This window comes from Cibotium barometz, chromosome 52, assembly GCF_041138505.1.
Source record: "Cibotium barometz isolate CiBa-2024 chromosome 52, ASM4113850v1, whole genome shotgun sequence".
NCBI classification, from domain to species: domain Eukaryota; kingdom Viridiplantae; phylum Streptophyta; class Polypodiopsida; order Cyatheales; family Cibotiaceae; genus Cibotium; species Cibotium barometz.
In genome coordinates this window covers 42,857,886-42,875,430 of record NC_141097.1, presented here as the reverse complement: position 1 = coordinate 42,875,430, position 17,545 = coordinate 42,857,886, and the positions used below count along the sequence as shown (strand labels likewise).

The window sequence follows — 17,545 nt, the reverse complement described above, 5'->3', positions numbered from 1 at the left end:
ATGGCAAAAAGAGTGAATTCACTATCTTGGACAAAGTGTGTCTGTGCTTGACCAACTTAAGTCAATCCATATATCTGCAAATTCAGCATCCAAATGATACATGTCTTGAGCATCCAAATGATACGTGTCTCGAGCATCCAAATGATACATGTCTCGCATCCAAGATAAGTCTTGATGTAAGGCAACTGAAATTGCAGCCACGTATGGTTTTCTTAATAGAGTATCTGTAACCACATTCTTCTTCCTAGAGGTGTGCAAAATTTGAAAATGAAACATAGAGAGGAAATTGGCGATCCTCATATTCTTCTCTGAAAGTTAAGTTTGCGTCAGAAAATACCACAAACTTTGGTGATCGGTCTTGACTGTAAATTTAGCTCCCAATAAGTAGCGTTTCCATACTGTAAGAAATAGCTCTTTATCATAGATGCCAATAGAAAGCTCGGCATCATCTTGATATAGGACAACTCCTTTGCAATGCCACATGCATCACATTCAACATTGAATGGCTTTTGTAAATCAAGAATCACCAAAACTAGTTGTGATGTAACGACACTCTTGAGCTTAAGGAAAGCATCAATTTTAGATTTTGACCATTTAAACATAGCTCCTTTTTTTTTACCATTTAAACATAGCTCCGTTTTTTTTGGTAAGTTCATTGCAAAACGAGATATGAACCTCTTGTAATACGAACATAAACCAAGAAAACTACGAACTTCATGTTTAAGTTCCGGCCAATCCTTAATGGCTTGGATCTTTGCAGGATTCATTTGCATGCTATCTTTTCACCTCGTATATAGTGAAAGATGACTATAATTGCCTATATGTAGTTTCAAACATGAGACAAAAAGTTTTGGATGAATGCCATGCACCTCCTTATCAAGACAGAGAAATTTTGCCTACTACTCAAATGACTGAGAAATACTTCTTTTGGCCAAACATGAGAAGAGACATAGAGCCTCATGTACGTGCATGTATCACCTATTAAAAGGTGAAATTCGATAGGCAAAAGACTCCCGGTTTGCTTCAACCTTTGCCAATTACGAACCAATCATGGGACAACATTGCCATGGATTTCATCATGGATTTGCCTCTTACATAGTATGGCAATGATGCAATATGGACTATTATGGACAGATTTAGCAAGCAAGCTCACTTCTTACCTGTTAAAAAGATTATAAAAGGTGAGCACATGGTCAGAATCTTTATGTCATAGGTGTTTAAGCATCATGGAACAATTATGGGGGTAGAGATCCCAGGACAACGAGTCTCTTTTGGAGAGCTCTTATTGACAACATGGGCAGTAGGTTGAACTTTTCATCAGCTTATCATCCTCAAACGGATGAACAAAGTGAAGCTGCAAATTCAACTGTATTAGATTTGCTTAAACGCTACGTGGTCGATCAAAAAAGTTATTGGAAGAAGTATTTACCACTTTGCCATACATGATCTCAAACGGGGGCTCTTTGCCACCCATCCTTCATACAAAGGATGAAATTTTTGCCACCGATGAATTTCTCAAGAACCTTAATAGTACCTTTCCATAAGTGCGGACAGCCATTGAGCATTCTCAAGAGAAGCATATAAATGCTACGGATAAGCATAGAAGGCAATTCGACCATCAAATAAAAATGATTGGGTGTTGCTAAAATTCAAGAAAGCCAAATTTAGAAAGAGGCCTAGAAAAGAGGGGATGTGTCCTACGCTCTCTACCAAGTTCTATGGACCATTCAAAGTCATTGAGGAGATCAATGAAGTGGCTTTTCGGTTGGCTTTGCCGAATAATTAGAGGATACACAATGCATTTCATGTAAGGCTCTTGCGCAAATATGTGGAACCGCAGCCTATAGAGCCGGTTATGGAAGATCCACCTCAAGTGGAAGAGCTGGAAAAGGTGTTACAACCAAAGCAAATTGTGTTTTGCAAGGCATGTAAGCTTGCAAGTGGAAAACTTCAAAGATATGAAGTTCAAAAATTATTCACCCATGGATGCTAAATGGATGGATGAAGTATACTTCCTGGACTATCCACGTTTCCTGGAAGCATACTTGGAAACTTTTCAATTGTGGTCAATTGTTTAGAAGTCGAGGGGGGGTCAATAGTTGGGCATTCTCTACGCTTCTAGACCTATGGACGGGCTCCATAGTGTGGAGATGACACCTCATGGGAAGGGACTTACGTCCAAGGTCACCGCAAAACGTTTCACTACTAAAACAAAACGTTGCTGAAACGATTTATTTTGGAACAAAACGTTTCAAACCCGTGCAAGTGGACAATGTTCAAAACAATAGACCGGAACGATTATATACATGAAATCTGATGGCTAGGAGCCCAAATCTGAAATTTCACATTTGGGCCTTCAATTGGAGAGGACAAGTTCAATTTTTCTCTCCAATTTAAGAAAATTTTAAATTTGGGCCTTCAACTGGAGAGGGAAAGTGCAATTTCTCCCTCCAATTACATAAACAAAAAATAACATGCCTTATAATTAGCGGAGCCGCAAGCACAAATTGCAATAATGTTCAATATTGAACGTTTTTATTTCTTCCTTCTCAACTTTTCCGCTTCCCTGAAACGTTGGACGAAACGTCCGTGAAACACGTTTCGCGGTGACCATGCTTATGTCTACGCCAAGGGTCATGTGGACTGGCACCTCATGGTAGGGGATTGATGTCTACACCTAGGGCCAGTAGGGGATATGAGAGATGGGGATTTTGGTACGCACCCATATCCAAATTACGGTATTCCGGTTGGCTTGGGGATGTAATGTCTACGCCCAGAATAACCACTTGCTACAAGCTAAATGAAAGAGAGATTGACCAATACATTCCTATGCATGGCATACTTGCATGCTTGGAACTGTTTTCACGTGAAATGCTTTATTGCCTGCAAGATCTGTGTGTCTAGTTTATGGCGGCCAGGGGATGCCCTCTTGTGAACCATGCGTGTGAATCTGTGTCCTAACCTTGCTTGTGGGCTGTAGTAGACAAGTGGTAGGTGTGACCTTAAACTCTTTGTTTAATCTTATTTGAGTTTTAGCTCACACTTCATTGAAGTACGGCCAAACAGTATATAAGTGAGTTTGGGCATCCACACTTCATTAGAGACTGGACGAACAGGTTATAAGTGAGTGGGCATTTATTGGATGGCGACCGGCCAAACTCTCATAAATCAAGCACTCTTTTAAATAAATTTAAAAGTGTGGATAGCTTATTGGGCACCATCTCCACTTATGGGAGAGGTGTCGCTGCTCTCGAGGTGACAGAGCCCAAGGAGATCGACCAGCAGCCCAGCCTTCGCACGTAAGGGGCTGATTTGAGCAAGTTCCAGAAAAAGCTAGTTCTCGATAAAAAAAGCATGCAAGTATTAACCTCTTTACCCCCCTGTTTTAGGCATTAGTACTAAAAAAATGTTTTAATCTAATACTCCCAAAATAATGACATACACTTGCTTTTTTTGAATAGGCCGTGTAATCCCTGTAGTGCACCCATAGCCCAGGTCACATCTCGGCGCCCACATACACACATGCTGGCGTGCCCATGTGTACAATAGCCCCCTGTACATGCTACAGTCCACACCTTTCTTCTCTCTCCGGTGTGCCCTTCTATACAGTTGTACCATGCACACGCAAGTTTTCAACCAGCCTTAGACATGTAAAAAGCGTTTTTGAGCCGTCCCATAGCACACGCACAGTAGGCTGCAGCAAACCCTTAAAAACTTGAGTTTCTATGTGTGCTACTCACATGGAGTTTGCACACATACTCAGTCTAATAATGTAACCAGCCCCTTGTACATGGCTTCTGGGCAGTGAAACCCTCTTCTCAGATCCACAACCAGGCCTCACAAGAAACTCCTCCCACGCATGCATGCATCAAAGACCTGAAAAGCACCATGCAAACTCGACATGTACACAACAAAAAGTACCTGCCTTTTCATAGATATGCAGCAGTACAGAGACTCTTCCAAGCATGTCTAACCATGCCATCTTCTCCACCCATATCTAACTCTCCTCTGTCTCCCGCCCTCAATATCCCATACCACCGGGCCTTGGAGAACTAGAAAAGCAGCCCACAGTTCTGAGTCCAGAAGATCCACACGATTGATTTTCTCCTCCTCCTTTTGAAGTGTTCCTGACTTAATATCAGCAGGTCTGCCTCTGGTACCAATGTAAGGCCGCTGTCTAGCAGACACCTGCGATTAAGCAAAACACAGAAACATATAGACACTCACATCTAGCTCATCGCCGAATCATAGAGCCATTCAAGCTCACCCCCGAGCATCCAAGACATGGCTCCACATGCAAATCCCTGGCATCCCATACCATTAGGACACACCCCTTCAAAGTACGCACGGAGTAGTCTCATGCCCCCCCCACAACCACCACCCCCCCCCCCTCGGGCCGCCCTCTTGTTACATCCTGAGTCCCTAGCAAGGTTAACAGGTTTGCGGTTTGTTCTAACTCTCTCTCCTTAACAAGTATAGCATCATACAAGAACCTGGATTTTGACACCATGAACAATACTTCAGGTCTTCTTGCAAGGTTCTTTGTAAGCTGTTGAAACCATCAACCGCTGCATACCTTCGTACTAAAGCTCTTGCTGGGCTTTGGTACATTCAGAGTGAAGAAGATCACACTTTGCCAAATACAGAAAGTACTTCAAACCTCCATTAGAGGACACTCATTCACCCCTCACCAGGTTATAGAGAAATTTGGAGCAACAAACAAGATTGATCCTTTAATGTACAAGTAAAATGCCAGAAGCAAGTAGAGATGATACAACCTTGAAATGTCAGCCAGATTATCAGTCTTAGAACATCAAAGAAATCCCCACAAAGGTGAGCCTAACTGTAACCACGACCCAAAAATAAGGACTCCATTCACATCGAGGAGGTTTCCATGCCAACCAGTCCTAAAAATAATATTTGGTTAGCCCCTTTCTTTTAGGTCTTTTTCCTCCACTCTTTGTACAGCTTGCTCCGTGTCCTTGTCTTGCTGATACAGGCATTCAGTGCATTGTGGGTTGTTCTAACTCACTCTCCTTAGCAAGTACAGCATCATACAAGAAAGCTGATTTTGATGCCCTGAACACTACTGGTCTTCTTGCAAAGGTTCTTTGTAAGCTGTTGAAACCATCAACCACCATATACCCTTGTACTAAAGCTCTAATTGCTGGACTTTGGTATGATTAAGAGTGAAGAAGATCACACTTTGCCAAATAAAGGAAGTAATTCAAACCTCCATTAGAGGACACTGTCATGCACCCCTTACCCTCATTAGGTTAAAGAAAACTTTTGGAGCAACAAAACAAGATTGAGCTTTAATGTACAAGTAAAATGCCAGAAGCAAGTAAAGATGGTACAACCTTAGAATGTGAGGCAGATTATCAGTCTTGGAACATCAAAGAGATCCCCACAAGGGTGAGCCAAACCGTAACTGCGACCCAAAAATAAGGACTCCGTTCCCATCGAGGAGGTTTCCATACTAGCCAGTCCTCCATATAATCTTTGGTTGGTGTCCCTTTCTTTAAGGTCTTTTTCCTCCGCTCTTTGTACATCTTGCTCCATGTCCTTGTCTCACTGATACAGGCCTTCAGTGCATTGGTCAAGGTATAGAAAAACATAACTATGCTAGATGGCCCATCAAATCAAAACATAATTTGTGTAGAAAGTTTAAACGCTTGAAAGTCTTACCCATTATTGTCACCAATAAGTGGTATGGACACCATCTCTTCCTTTGATATCTTCAACTTGGGCGCCTCTAAAATGTACCGTAGATCTTTAGCCTGCCTCCTGATAGATCTACTTGGATGGGTACTCTCCAGCTTCTTGTACAATGCAATACACTCGGAGTGCTTACCATTCGCCTCATAGGCCATAGCAAGCCATACCTGAACCTGATTTGATGGAAAGCAAAGAGATTCATGTTAATACCAGCCTTCTTCAATGTTCCATATATATATATATATATGTACCAAGTGAATGTCCTTACCTCACCACCAAGGTGTGAAGCACCTGGAATATTGGTTAGTGCAGCTTCAAAAAACTCTACAGCTTTGTCATACATTCCTCTTCCATAAGCTCGCTGACCCAACTGGAACATCTGCTCAGCCTGTTTTCTTCTTTCAGCTTGCTCCTTGGCTCTCTGTAAAGCACAACAAAAATTTTAGCGAGAAACTATATATGTGAAGTTGAGTGTCACAAGCAACTTCATGGTGGGTTGATCCCACACAAAACATGAGATCCATATTGATTGCACATAGAACAGTAAACAAAAATGCATCAATGGAATCCGCAAGTCACACAAGATATTACAAGGAGGAGCATTTTGAGTCCACTCTCTATTGACTATGAGGAGTATAGTCCAATGAGCATGTTACACGCACCCATGCACTAAGGTGCTACGCATTGGCTCATCAGTGCTACATATGTACATCAGTAGAACCTTTTAGGGATTTATTTGTCGTATGCCATGACCCCATTGTGAGCCCTAGTCCAGGGACATGTCAAGCACGAGCTACATAGCTCACATCTAAAGCCTTCGGTGTTGGTATGTGTCACTTAACCTACTTGGAGAAACGAGCATTTAGGTCATCCTAGAGTAGATGCATGTAGCAAGCATGTAGAAGCAAAGGCTTAGGCTAGCCTTTGGCCAGCCTTAGGAAGCCTTGCATATGGGCTACCCATGGGCATCAAGCCTAGGTGGCCAATCATGGGAGAGCAGCAGCATTCATAGTCTGCCAGCAGCATACAGTGGCCGCATAATCACATGTGTGAAAGGCACCTGCATAAGCATAAAATTCAGCATGTCGTGGGCAGTTTGCACCACACCAGCTTGCATACATATGGCCGAACAGCATTTGCTTGTCCTCCTAAACACGCCGACAACATGAGGCATGGCCAACTTGCAATATGGGTCCTTTATAGGGCGCCCTTCAGCCCATTCATTTGATCATCTCATTCTTGCATATTTTTGCATTGAACAAAGCAGTAAATATGTGTGTCAAAGTCCCAGGAGGCCTGCATTCATATCCTCAGCAGAGGACCCTCAGCGTGCTACAGTCCAAGGCAATAAGAAGCTATCTTCAGCAATCAGTCCCGCATTCCCTCAGTAGATGCATATTAGCTCCCGAAGTACCTTCAAAAGTACTTTCAAACCACATGATGGTTCAGCCGACGTTTGGTCTTGTCCATCCTTGCATTTGGCATTCCACAGTCAATCATCGTCAATAAGTTCTTGGTAAGTCTGCATTGTAAAGAAATTCTCCAAAGTAATAAAAGCAAATAAACTTACTTGCGGGAGGGGTCTCTTAAGAGGGTAGTTGTTGGGCCCCAATCTAGTGTCTTCTATCTCTACAACTCTATCTCCTTGTTCACGAATTAAAGTGGTTTTGTCAAGCCTCCATGCAAACAGCCCTGGCTCTAGGAATCCTCCTTTATGCAAAAACATGAGAGAGAAGAAGAGCTCTAAAATAGCAAAAATAAACCTAGCTTTGGCATACCATTTTTAACCACCCAACCATTATATATACCAGTGACCCTGGGCGTCTAGTGTGTACCTTACCGGCCACACACCATACTCACGCCCCCCCTTTGTCCCCACTGGTACCCCCTGCTACACATCATTGAGTCTTTGGCCTACAACCGTCACCCACGAACGTGTTCACACTTATTAATATAAGCGGTGATGTGCAATAGTATGCCGCCATTGGTTTTCCCATGCAACCCCCACATGTCCCATGGATTACTAGAGTGTATATCCCGCGTATCGGTGTGTACGCACCCCACGTGTAAGTCTGACGTGTTGTCACATGTGAAGGTCGTAAAGCCTCCATGCAAGCAGCCCTGTGCCAGTATGTCACTATCTGGAATAGAGCCTCTATCACTATCGGTGCAACCCCCATCTCTGCCCGCACAATCTCATGTGGCACTGATGGCTTACTCCTAATCATGCATGAGATCATCACCACTAGGGGCCTCTCCATCGGCTTCCACCCATTATATACCTCCTTTGTATCTATCTAGATACAGAGAGGACATGGGTCAGGCCCCCGCAGCCGTTGGGCACGAAAATGGCACACTACCACAGTCATTTTCTACACCTCTCATCGGACAAGTTTATTATATGCCATGCTTACATGGACACACACCTCTCACATGGTATTCGGAGTGCTATTGGACAGATTCGCACCTCTTCACACCGACTGAGGATAGAGACAGGTCGATATGAGGATATATCACTAGAGGACTGCATCTGCCAGCTTTGCCATCAGGAGGTGGAGTCGGAGGAACACTATATATGTCATACTGTCTACTATGAGATCCGAGGGAGGTACCACTGCCTGGTCCGTGAAGGCTTTAGACCTTTGCGTCGGATCATGGACTTTGAGGACCAAAGGTGCTTAGGGCTCTTCATACTTGAGCTTAGACGCCACACAGAGAGCCTATTGAGGGACAGGAGGGCAGTGGGACCAAAGCCGCCTAGACAGAGCGCCCTCACAGATTTTTTCAGAGCTAGCACTATAACCCCACCAGCCTCTACTCCCCCATCTACAGGCCTACCTGGCAGACCACCCTCCAGAGGAGTCACCCTGGACAGAGCCATTGCCATCTGTAGAGCGAGACGCCCACGACCACGAGGATCGCGTCCACAACTCCCTCACCATCAACAGATTCGAGCCATCATTGCCCGCCACTGGAGGAGTTCACCGCGACGATTCAACGGTTCAGCTTTCAGCTCTTAGCTCTCTTAGGATGTTACTATTTTCATTCTTTCTTTCAGATTTGTTATGATGAGACATCATCATCATCAGTTGTACCTTGTTTTGGTCTCATGGGCCATTTCGGCCTTTAGGAGACGTTAATATATCTTTCTTTCTTTCTTTCTAGACTCTCTCTCTCATGAATGATCATTGATGACACAGACTCTCTCTCTCTCTCTCTCTCTCTCTCTCTCTCTCTCTCAACCCTTAATTAAACTAATCCTATCCTTAATAAGTTAATTTTAACACAGATTAATCATTAGCCCCAATTCAAGAAATTCCAATTTTCAAAAATTCCCTCTATTTTCAGCCTTCAAGAATGCGCTCTATTTTCAATCATTTCCTAAGCCCTCTATTTTCAGAAATTACCTCTATTAATTATGTATTTTTATTTTTTTTCTAATCATTCCCTCTATTTTCAGAAATTCAGCCCCTTGAACAATCTCTTTTTAATGTATTTTTTCCAATCTTCATTCCCGAATTCCTCTATTTTCAGAAATTCAGCCACTAATGTGGCTTCTAATATTGATTTTTGTAAATTGCAGCTTGTCCAAGATGCCAAAGGCACCAAATCCTTACTGACACACCATCATACTTAACAGCACATCATCAGTAGGCTCAGGTACTCGTCATTGGAAGTGCCGTTATTGTAACTTGCAGCAGTCTAGCTCGATCGCGCAGGTCATCCGCCACATGTCAAAGTTGGGGGGCAAGGGAATTGGTGGGTGTCCAAGTATTCCATAGGAGATGGCTGATGCTATTATAAGGGAGAACCCTAAGGAGTTTCCACATGGCAGAGATTTGTAGCACTATTGTTGATAACGATGTGTTGTTGGATCCTTTGCCTACAGATGCAGCACCTAGCAAGATGAGGGCTAGGATTTCTGAGGATGAGGAAGTGCCTACTTCTTCTGCACCTATTGGGCAGCCTTTTAAGCAATGTAACATTGATTCCTCCTTACACTCCATGTGATGGATCAAGGAGAGACAACGTAGGATAGAGATTGAGATAGAACGCACTCTCATTGAGTGTAATATCTCTTTCAATGTGCTACACACAGACCAATGGAAGAGGATGATTGCCAATGTTGCAGTTGTAGGCAATGTGGATGGGTGGACAGGTTTAGAGTACAATAAGATGAGGATCACCATGTTGGAGAAAGAGAAGGAGAGGATTGAGAGTTCTCTCCAACCTATCAAAGAAGGTTGGAAGAAGTTTGGTTACACCATCATTTCAAATGGTTGGAGTGTCACGAGGCGGTGCCACATAATAAATATCTTGGTCTCTTCATGTCTTGGCACCTATTTTTTGTGTGCAATTAATGTAGGCAAGGTAGGGGAGTGTCAAATCCCCACGGATCCCCTCGTGATCGATCTTGGTTCGAAACTCGAATCCTGCAAACAAACGAACAACAAACAAGCAAGGGGGTGCAGGCCTGACTCACCTCCCAACCATGACAGCCGTGGGCGAGCCCACAGTCTTGGCTGTCCCCACCGAGCCACGAGCTGAGCTAACTAGGATGACGTACCGACCAATCTCCTCCTCGTGACGTCCCATACCGCCACGAAGCTGCCCTCGCGGGCCTCGAGATTGCTGCCGGCCTCGGCTGCATAAAGCAGGTGCACGTCTGCACTAGATCCAGGCTCCAAGACCATAGAGCTCTCACAAACTCGTGAGACTCTCTATAATACAATAACTAACCTTGGCCACCCTTTTATAGGCTCTTGGCCGGTCATCGGGCGTCCACACTTGGCCGCCCGCCCGTCCATACTTGGGTGCCCGCCCGTTAGTATATCCCTAACTCAGCTCGTCAATCAGCCTGCCTAGTTCCAAGCTTCCCCAAGCCTCGAAACTAGTCTTGCATGCGTATAGCACACGGTAGATACCCACTGTGCACATGACATACTCCCCTTCCTCTAAGAGCTCACTCCTGAGCTCACTAAAAAGCCAGGGTAATCTCTCTGAAGAGAAGTCAATGTCTCCCATGTAGCGTCCTCCTCAACACGATCCTTCCACTTGATCTTGTATTCCGTGATAAGCGTATGACGCAATCTTCGTTCACGAAATCCAAGAATCTTTTCAGGTTCGTGCGGAACAAATGTCATGTCCTGGACATCTATAATTTCTTGAGGAGTAACTAACTGATCTGCTCCACCCAGTACTTCCTTAAGTCTACTGACATGAAATACAAGATAAACTTTCACATGAGAAGGCAAATCCAATTCATATGCAACTGAACCAATCCGTCGTGTAACACGAAATGGTCCACAGTATCTAGGGGATAATTTCGGAGATCTACCTATCCGTAAAGTATCGGAATCTTTCGGAACTCGCAAATACACCATCGTTCCTTCAGAGAACTCTCTAGGTGAACGATGTCTATTAGAATAAAACCTGTCGCGGTCTTGAGCACTTCTAATAGATTCCTTCGCAACTTGTAACATTTCCTGCATATCTTGCAAAAAATTACGTGCTGCATCATGCTGAAGTCCTGAGAATCCTACTGTAACAAGTGATCTTGGTTGAAAACCATACATAAGCATGAAAGGACTAAACCCTGTACTCGTATGCTTAGTACTGTTATATGCAAATTCTAACATAGGAAGATAATCCTTCCATGAACTTTGTCTTTTGGATACATATGCTCAAAGCATATCCTCCAAAATCTAATTCACTCTTTCAGTCTGGCCATCAGATTGAGGATGATCAGAGGAACTGAAACCGATCCCGTCAAGTGGGAAAGACTCCGTTGGACACCCACACGCTTAATAGCACAACTTTAAAACCACAAATATGAAATGGACAACTTAAAACAACTTGAAATTTAAATGAACAGAAATGGAAAGATGGACACCAGCACTGGGGCCGGAACGGGCCGACCCCCCCCTCAATATATGATATATTTATTGGGAGTATTTAATGAATACAATGCTCCATGGGTTCTGAGAACCAGATAATGTCCATGTACATATGAAAACAGTACCAAACAAGTAGGCTCGAATTTTCGATGTAGAAGCTTGAAGCAGAACGACCACTAGTGTGGTCCAATCTCTACGGTCCTGTGCTTTCACTGGACTCCGCGGAGAGCGCCTCACTGGTGTTCCGAGACCACGCACAAACAGGCGCTCTCGTACTAACGCCTGGCTCTCCCGATCTCAGCACTTTTGGACCGAGGTTCGCCAATACAGCTTGGACAACCCGGCACCGAACGGGTGTGGCCGTAGAGGGATGAATCCCTTATCAGATTTAAACATATAATACTTTACTCAAATCTGAAAGTCACTTACTTGTGGATGGTTGATAGAAAACCCATACTCGAAGTATGAAGAAGCCTCCCAGGAGAGGCGAAGTTCCTTTGATGAAGACTCAGTCGCCTCGTGGTGAACCACCAAGGCAGGTACCACCGTAAAAGAAAACCACAGCCGCCTGCTGTGCGAGAAGAAGTATCCACTTGCAAGGGCGGATAGAGACCTGGCTGCTATGTGGAGGAGCAGCCTGTTATGAAGAGAGTGTACTTCCACACTTGCCTGCAAGAGTAAAAAGGAAACCTGCTGAAGAGCAAGTGCAACCACCTTGTATGGAGAAGGGGGATACTTGCTGCAGCCGTCTGTGGGGAGTAGGAGTTGCAGTCGAATAGGAGCAGACGCCTGTAGGAAAACAGCCGCCTAAAGCATAGGGGCCGCCTAGCTGATGTGCACAACCACGTGGCTGCAGCCTGTGTAACCGCCTACTGTGCAGCAGTAAAGGGGAGATGGCAGCCGCCTGCAGATGAAACGCACAGTCCACCAGAGGAGCAGAAAGTACAGCCGCCAGAGGCTGTACGTTGAAAGGAGGTACACAGCAGCCTGTGCAGCCACCTGGATGAGGGTATGCGCAGCAGCACAGTAATAGATGGCGGCCACCTGCAGTGCAATTTCAGCCAGCCTCCTTTGCGTAGGAAGAGCAGCCTGTAGGAGATGATTACGTGGAGTAAGCAGCCACCCGCAACTATACTCAGCCACCTGTAGAGAGGTAGGCGCAGCCAGCAACAAAGGATACTGATGCAATCGCCTTCATGAAGAGCATGCGCCAGAGGGAGAGATGGTCGCCGGTTGATGAATCAAAGCGATGATGCTCCTACGCTTCATGGAGGGAGTCCTTTTTTTTAATAAATTTAAGTGAAGTTTTACTTTGGTCATACCCACGTTTGCATGTGGGAGACTAGTGGGGGTTGGTGACCATGCCCACCCCCACACTTACTTAAAAGTGGGGCTCCCCACCTTGGCCCCAAAGTGGGTGCCCAAAGGGGGTGCCCACTTTTAAATAAGTGTGAACACCTAACCTTATAAAATAAAGGGTTAGAATTTAATATTAAAACAACATGTGTAACATACTTACCACCTGTTCACATGCACCAAAACTCGTCAGAATACAAAGCAGACTTCACGACTCACTGGCAGGCGTCCCCGCTCAGTAAGTAACACGTCAGGCAGGCAAACACACAAATACATGTCATGCGAAAACAGTTTCAAACATGCAAAATATGTGTGCATGTGCAAAAAGTAACATGGACATATCTCCCGTTCATGGAACATGTACAAAATATCTGTCGGCACAAAACTGGCACGACATAAAAACATAAAAACCTGGTCTTCCTATGGAGTGACAGTCCCATAGGTAAGACACAGTTCCAGGCACGAGTTTCCCTATGGTGTGACAGTCCCATAGGTAAAACACGGCACGAATACTGGCTCTTCCATGGCGTGACAGTCCCATGGATCGAACACAGTCCAGGTCATACACGGGTGGCACTGGTCTGGCTCCCGTCCATACGACACCATCTTGCTAACACACGGATGGCACCAGTCTGGCTCCCGTCCATGTCAGCAAAATACTGGCCTCTTCACATGAGACACCGCCTGGCCTCAAGTGAACGAGACGCAAAAACTAGGAATGGACCAAATGGTCGGCCAATTGGTGACATCCCCCCGGGCTTCTAAAGAGTTGACCTCAACTGAAAAAGCCTCAAGATATGCGTGCAACAATTGCGGATAATCTGCATCAATAGGCAAATAATTCTTAAACTTCACAAGGTATCTCCTGGAAAGCTTTCCTGCAGGTAGCTTTCTCTCCTTGTGAAAAACAATCTGTTCTGGCTGGAGGATCTCCTCAAGCTCTTCAATTTCTGGCGGATCTTCTGTGACAGGCTCATCAGGATCTGGCCCCACATATTTCCGAAATAGACTCACATGAAAAGCATTGTGAATCTTCCAATGACTAGGTAAAGCAAGCCTATAGGACACTTCATTGATCTTGTGAATCACCTTGAAGGGTCCATAATAGCGAGGAGAAAGCTTAGGATATGATCCTTCTCGTCCTGGCCTCTTCCGAAGCCTAGCCTTCTCAAATTTCAGCAATACCCAATCACCTTCTTTGACTTCCATGTCCCTTCTATGCTTGTCAGCAGCCATTTTATGCTTATCCTGAGATCTTGCAATGGCTGTCCGCACCTGACCAAAGGCAACATCCAAGTCACGAACATATTCATCAGCTGCAAAAATCTCATCCTTTGTACGAAGGATGGGTGGCAAGACCACTCTGCCATAAATAATCTCAAACGGAGCCTTGCTCGTGGAAGCATGGATCGTATTGTTGTAGGCAAACTCAACAAGTGGAAGATATTTCTCCCATGCACTCTTTTGATCTGCCACATAACACTTCAACAAATCCAACACAGCTGAATTTGCAGCTTCACTTTGGCCATCCGTTTGGGGATGATAAGCTGATGAAAATTCAAGCTTAGTACCCATATTATCAAACAAAGCCCTCCAAAATAGGCTTGTAGTCCTGGGATCTCTATCCCCAACAATGGATTTAGGCATTCCATGATGCTTGAAAATATTAGCAAGAAAAAGCTTTACCATATGATCAGCTTTAATGGTTTTCTTGATGGGCAAGAAGTGAGCTTGCTTGCTAAACCTGGAGGTTTTTGCCTGTCAAATTTCACCTTTTGGCAAGTAATACATGCACGCACATAAGCCTCAATGTCTTTACGCATGCTTGGCCAAAAGAAATACCTCTGAATCATGCGAGTAGTAGGCATAATACCTCTATGACCAGCATAAGGTGGAGCGTGACATTCGTCCATAACTTTTGGACGCAAATCCTTCACCACACATAGGCAATTATCCTTCATAAGATAACCCTCATTGATAACATAAGAGGCATGTGAATGACCAGCCATCAAATCAGTCCATATATGGCAAAAATCAGCATCCAAATGATACAAATCTCTCATAGCAGATAGATCTCCATGAGAGGCCACCGAGACTGCAGCAATATAAGGCCTCCTAGATAGTGCATCGGCCACCACATTTTTCTTTCCTGGAGTATGCACAATCTGAAAATGAAACATGGAAAGAAAATTTGCCATTCTCATCTGCTTCTCTGAAAGCTTGGTTTGAGATAGAAAGTATCTCAAGCTTTGATGATCAGTCTTGACTACAAATTCAGCCCCCAGAAGGTAGTGTTTCCAAATCTTTAAGGCGTGAATTACAGCCAAGAGCTCTTTCTCATAGATATCCATATGAAGCTCAGCATCATGCAAACGACGGCTCTCGTATGCAACTGCATGCTCTTCTTGATTTAGGACAGCTCCTATGCAATCACCACAAGCATCACATTCAACCACGAATGACTTGTGCAAGTCAGGAACAATCAATACTGGACCACATATGATCGCATGCTTGAGCTGCAAGAAAGCATCCTGTTCTTTTGAAGTCCATTTGAAAGCAGTTTTCTTCTTCGTGAGATCATGTAGAGGAGTGGCAATCATAGCAAAATGCCTTATGAAACGCCTGTAATACGAACATAATCCCAGGAAACTACGTACTTGATGTACGTTTTGCAATTCGGGCCAATTCCGAATAGTCTCTATCTTTGCAGGATCCATTGTAACTCCATCCTTGGATACAATATGTCCCAGATAATGAATCTCTGAAAGGAAAAACTCACTTTTGACGAAAAGTTTATGCTTCCGCAACTCTTCAAACACTGTGACCAAATGAGTTCTGTGTTCCTGCTCATTCTTGGAGAAAACCAAGATATCATCAAAGAAGACTCCTGTCAACTTGCGATGGGATCGGAATATCCTATCCATCATACGATTAAAAGTAGCAGGAGCATTGGTGAGACCAAAAGGCTGTCCTGAATGCAGTCTTATGGACATCTTGTGGCACCACTCGGATCTGGTGATAACCACTGTTCAAATCAAGTCTGCTAAAGCAAGCTGAACCATCAAGCTTATCCAAGATATCATCAATACGTGGAATTGGGAATCTGTTCTTGATGGTAAGCTTGTTCAAAGCTCTATAGTCCACACACATACGGAAAGATCCGTCCTTCTTTTGAACAAGAAGCACGGGAGAGCAGTAAGGTGAGGAACTGGGCTCAACCAAACCTTTCTCTAAAAGCTCGTTTACCTGCTTCATAATTTCTTCTTGTTGTGCAACACTCACTCGGTATGCGGGTTTGTTAGGTGGAGAACTACCTGGCACAAGATCTATGCGATGATCTTCGGGCCTTTGGGGAGGTAATTCACCTGGCAACGAGTCAGCCAAACAATCGTTGAATGCATAAGAAAATTCAGCCTATCATTAGACATAGCATCCACATTTTGATGATTTGGCACAAGACTATCACGCACAAAAACCAAGTACGCTGAAAGACTCTTTTTCATTGCTTTATTAATTTGGATGTGTGATACAAGTGGGATGGAATCCCCTTCTTTGCCAGCATCAATAAAATGCATGCGGCCTTTATGCATAAAAGAAATCATATTGGACTTGTAATCTTTGCGGGGCTCAAGCCTATGGTGCCACGGCTTGCCCAACAATACATCACATCCATTCAGAGGAGCAACTAGAAAATGCTCATTATCAAGATAGCCCTGTATATGGATACGCAACTTCCCAATCAAAGGGGTAACCTGCACCTCTTTACCAATAAATGCAGCTTCGGCTTCAATCTGAGGTCCCATGTTTTCAACCTCAATTCCCAATGCAGCTGCCATTTGCATAGAGATGAAATTGTCAGTTGCACAGTCATCAAACATGAAGAGTGCGGGCTGATCCTTGATTTGCCCCCAAGCCTTGCAAACCATTCTCTCTTTAGCATCATGACCTGTATTACCTTGCACATCAGGAACTGCATGAACATTTGCTTTGGTGTGCTTGTCCTCGTGCTTTGGTTTGCGATCTGGGCATTGCCAAAACATGTGGTCTTTGCTACCACAAGAAAAGCATTTTCCATCCTTAGCATATTGCTCTCTTTGCTCCGGGGTTAATCCAAATTTGTTCTTCCTTGGGCCCTGTTCTTTAGATGTGTAATTTTCAGCTTTACCACCCTTGTAAGGCTCCCGGAAGTTCTTTTTAGATGGCTGTCCGTCCTTTTGCTGATTTGGGGCAGCCTTGTCCTTCGCCTTAAAACCTCCTTGATCCTGCTTGATCTTGAGCACCAATTGCTCCGTAGCAAGGGCAGAAGCTGTGAGTTGTTGCAACGTATGTTTTGGGTGCAATTCAATACCCGATCTATATGCTGGTTGCAATCCAGAACGAAACTTCCTCTTTCTTTCATCCTCGGTGATTAGCATGAAGGGAGTCACTTCCAGCAACACTTTCCAGAATTTGTTAACATACTGTTGCACACTCTCCTTATCTTTTTGTTCTAGCCTGTCCCACTTTTGAGTGAGAGTTTGCTCTGCATTGGGTGGCAAGAACTGAGCATAAAATCTATCTTTGAATTCCTTCCA

General features: G+C 44.3%; 1 protein-coding gene across 7 annotated transcripts in view; it reads right to left on the bottom strand.

The window, feature by feature from the left end:
• LOC147609146 (Tetratricopeptide repeat (TPR)-like superfamily protein) overlaps positions 1-17,545 on the bottom strand; it is a 38,784-nt gene that overhangs the window by 6,383 nt on the left and 14,856 nt on the right. For 2 of the 7 annotated variants that reach the window (XR_015264357.1, XR_015264359.1), the window contains 3 exons: positions 5,987-6,139; positions 5,689-5,891; positions 5,361-5,574 (listed from right to left, as the gene is read on the bottom strand). Coding sequence is in view for 4 of the 7 variants with exons in the window: in XM_086788416.1 (XP_086644542.1) it covers positions 5,382-5,574; positions 5,689-5,891; positions 5,987-6,139 (549 nt within the window). In the remaining 3 variants the exon portion in view is untranslated. Of the gene's footprint in view, positions 1-4,706; positions 5,586-5,688; positions 5,892-5,986; positions 6,140-17,545 lie in introns of those variants that run through there. The other 5 variants (XM_086788416.1, XM_086788415.1, XR_015264358.1 and 2 more) reach the window with 5 other exon arrangements.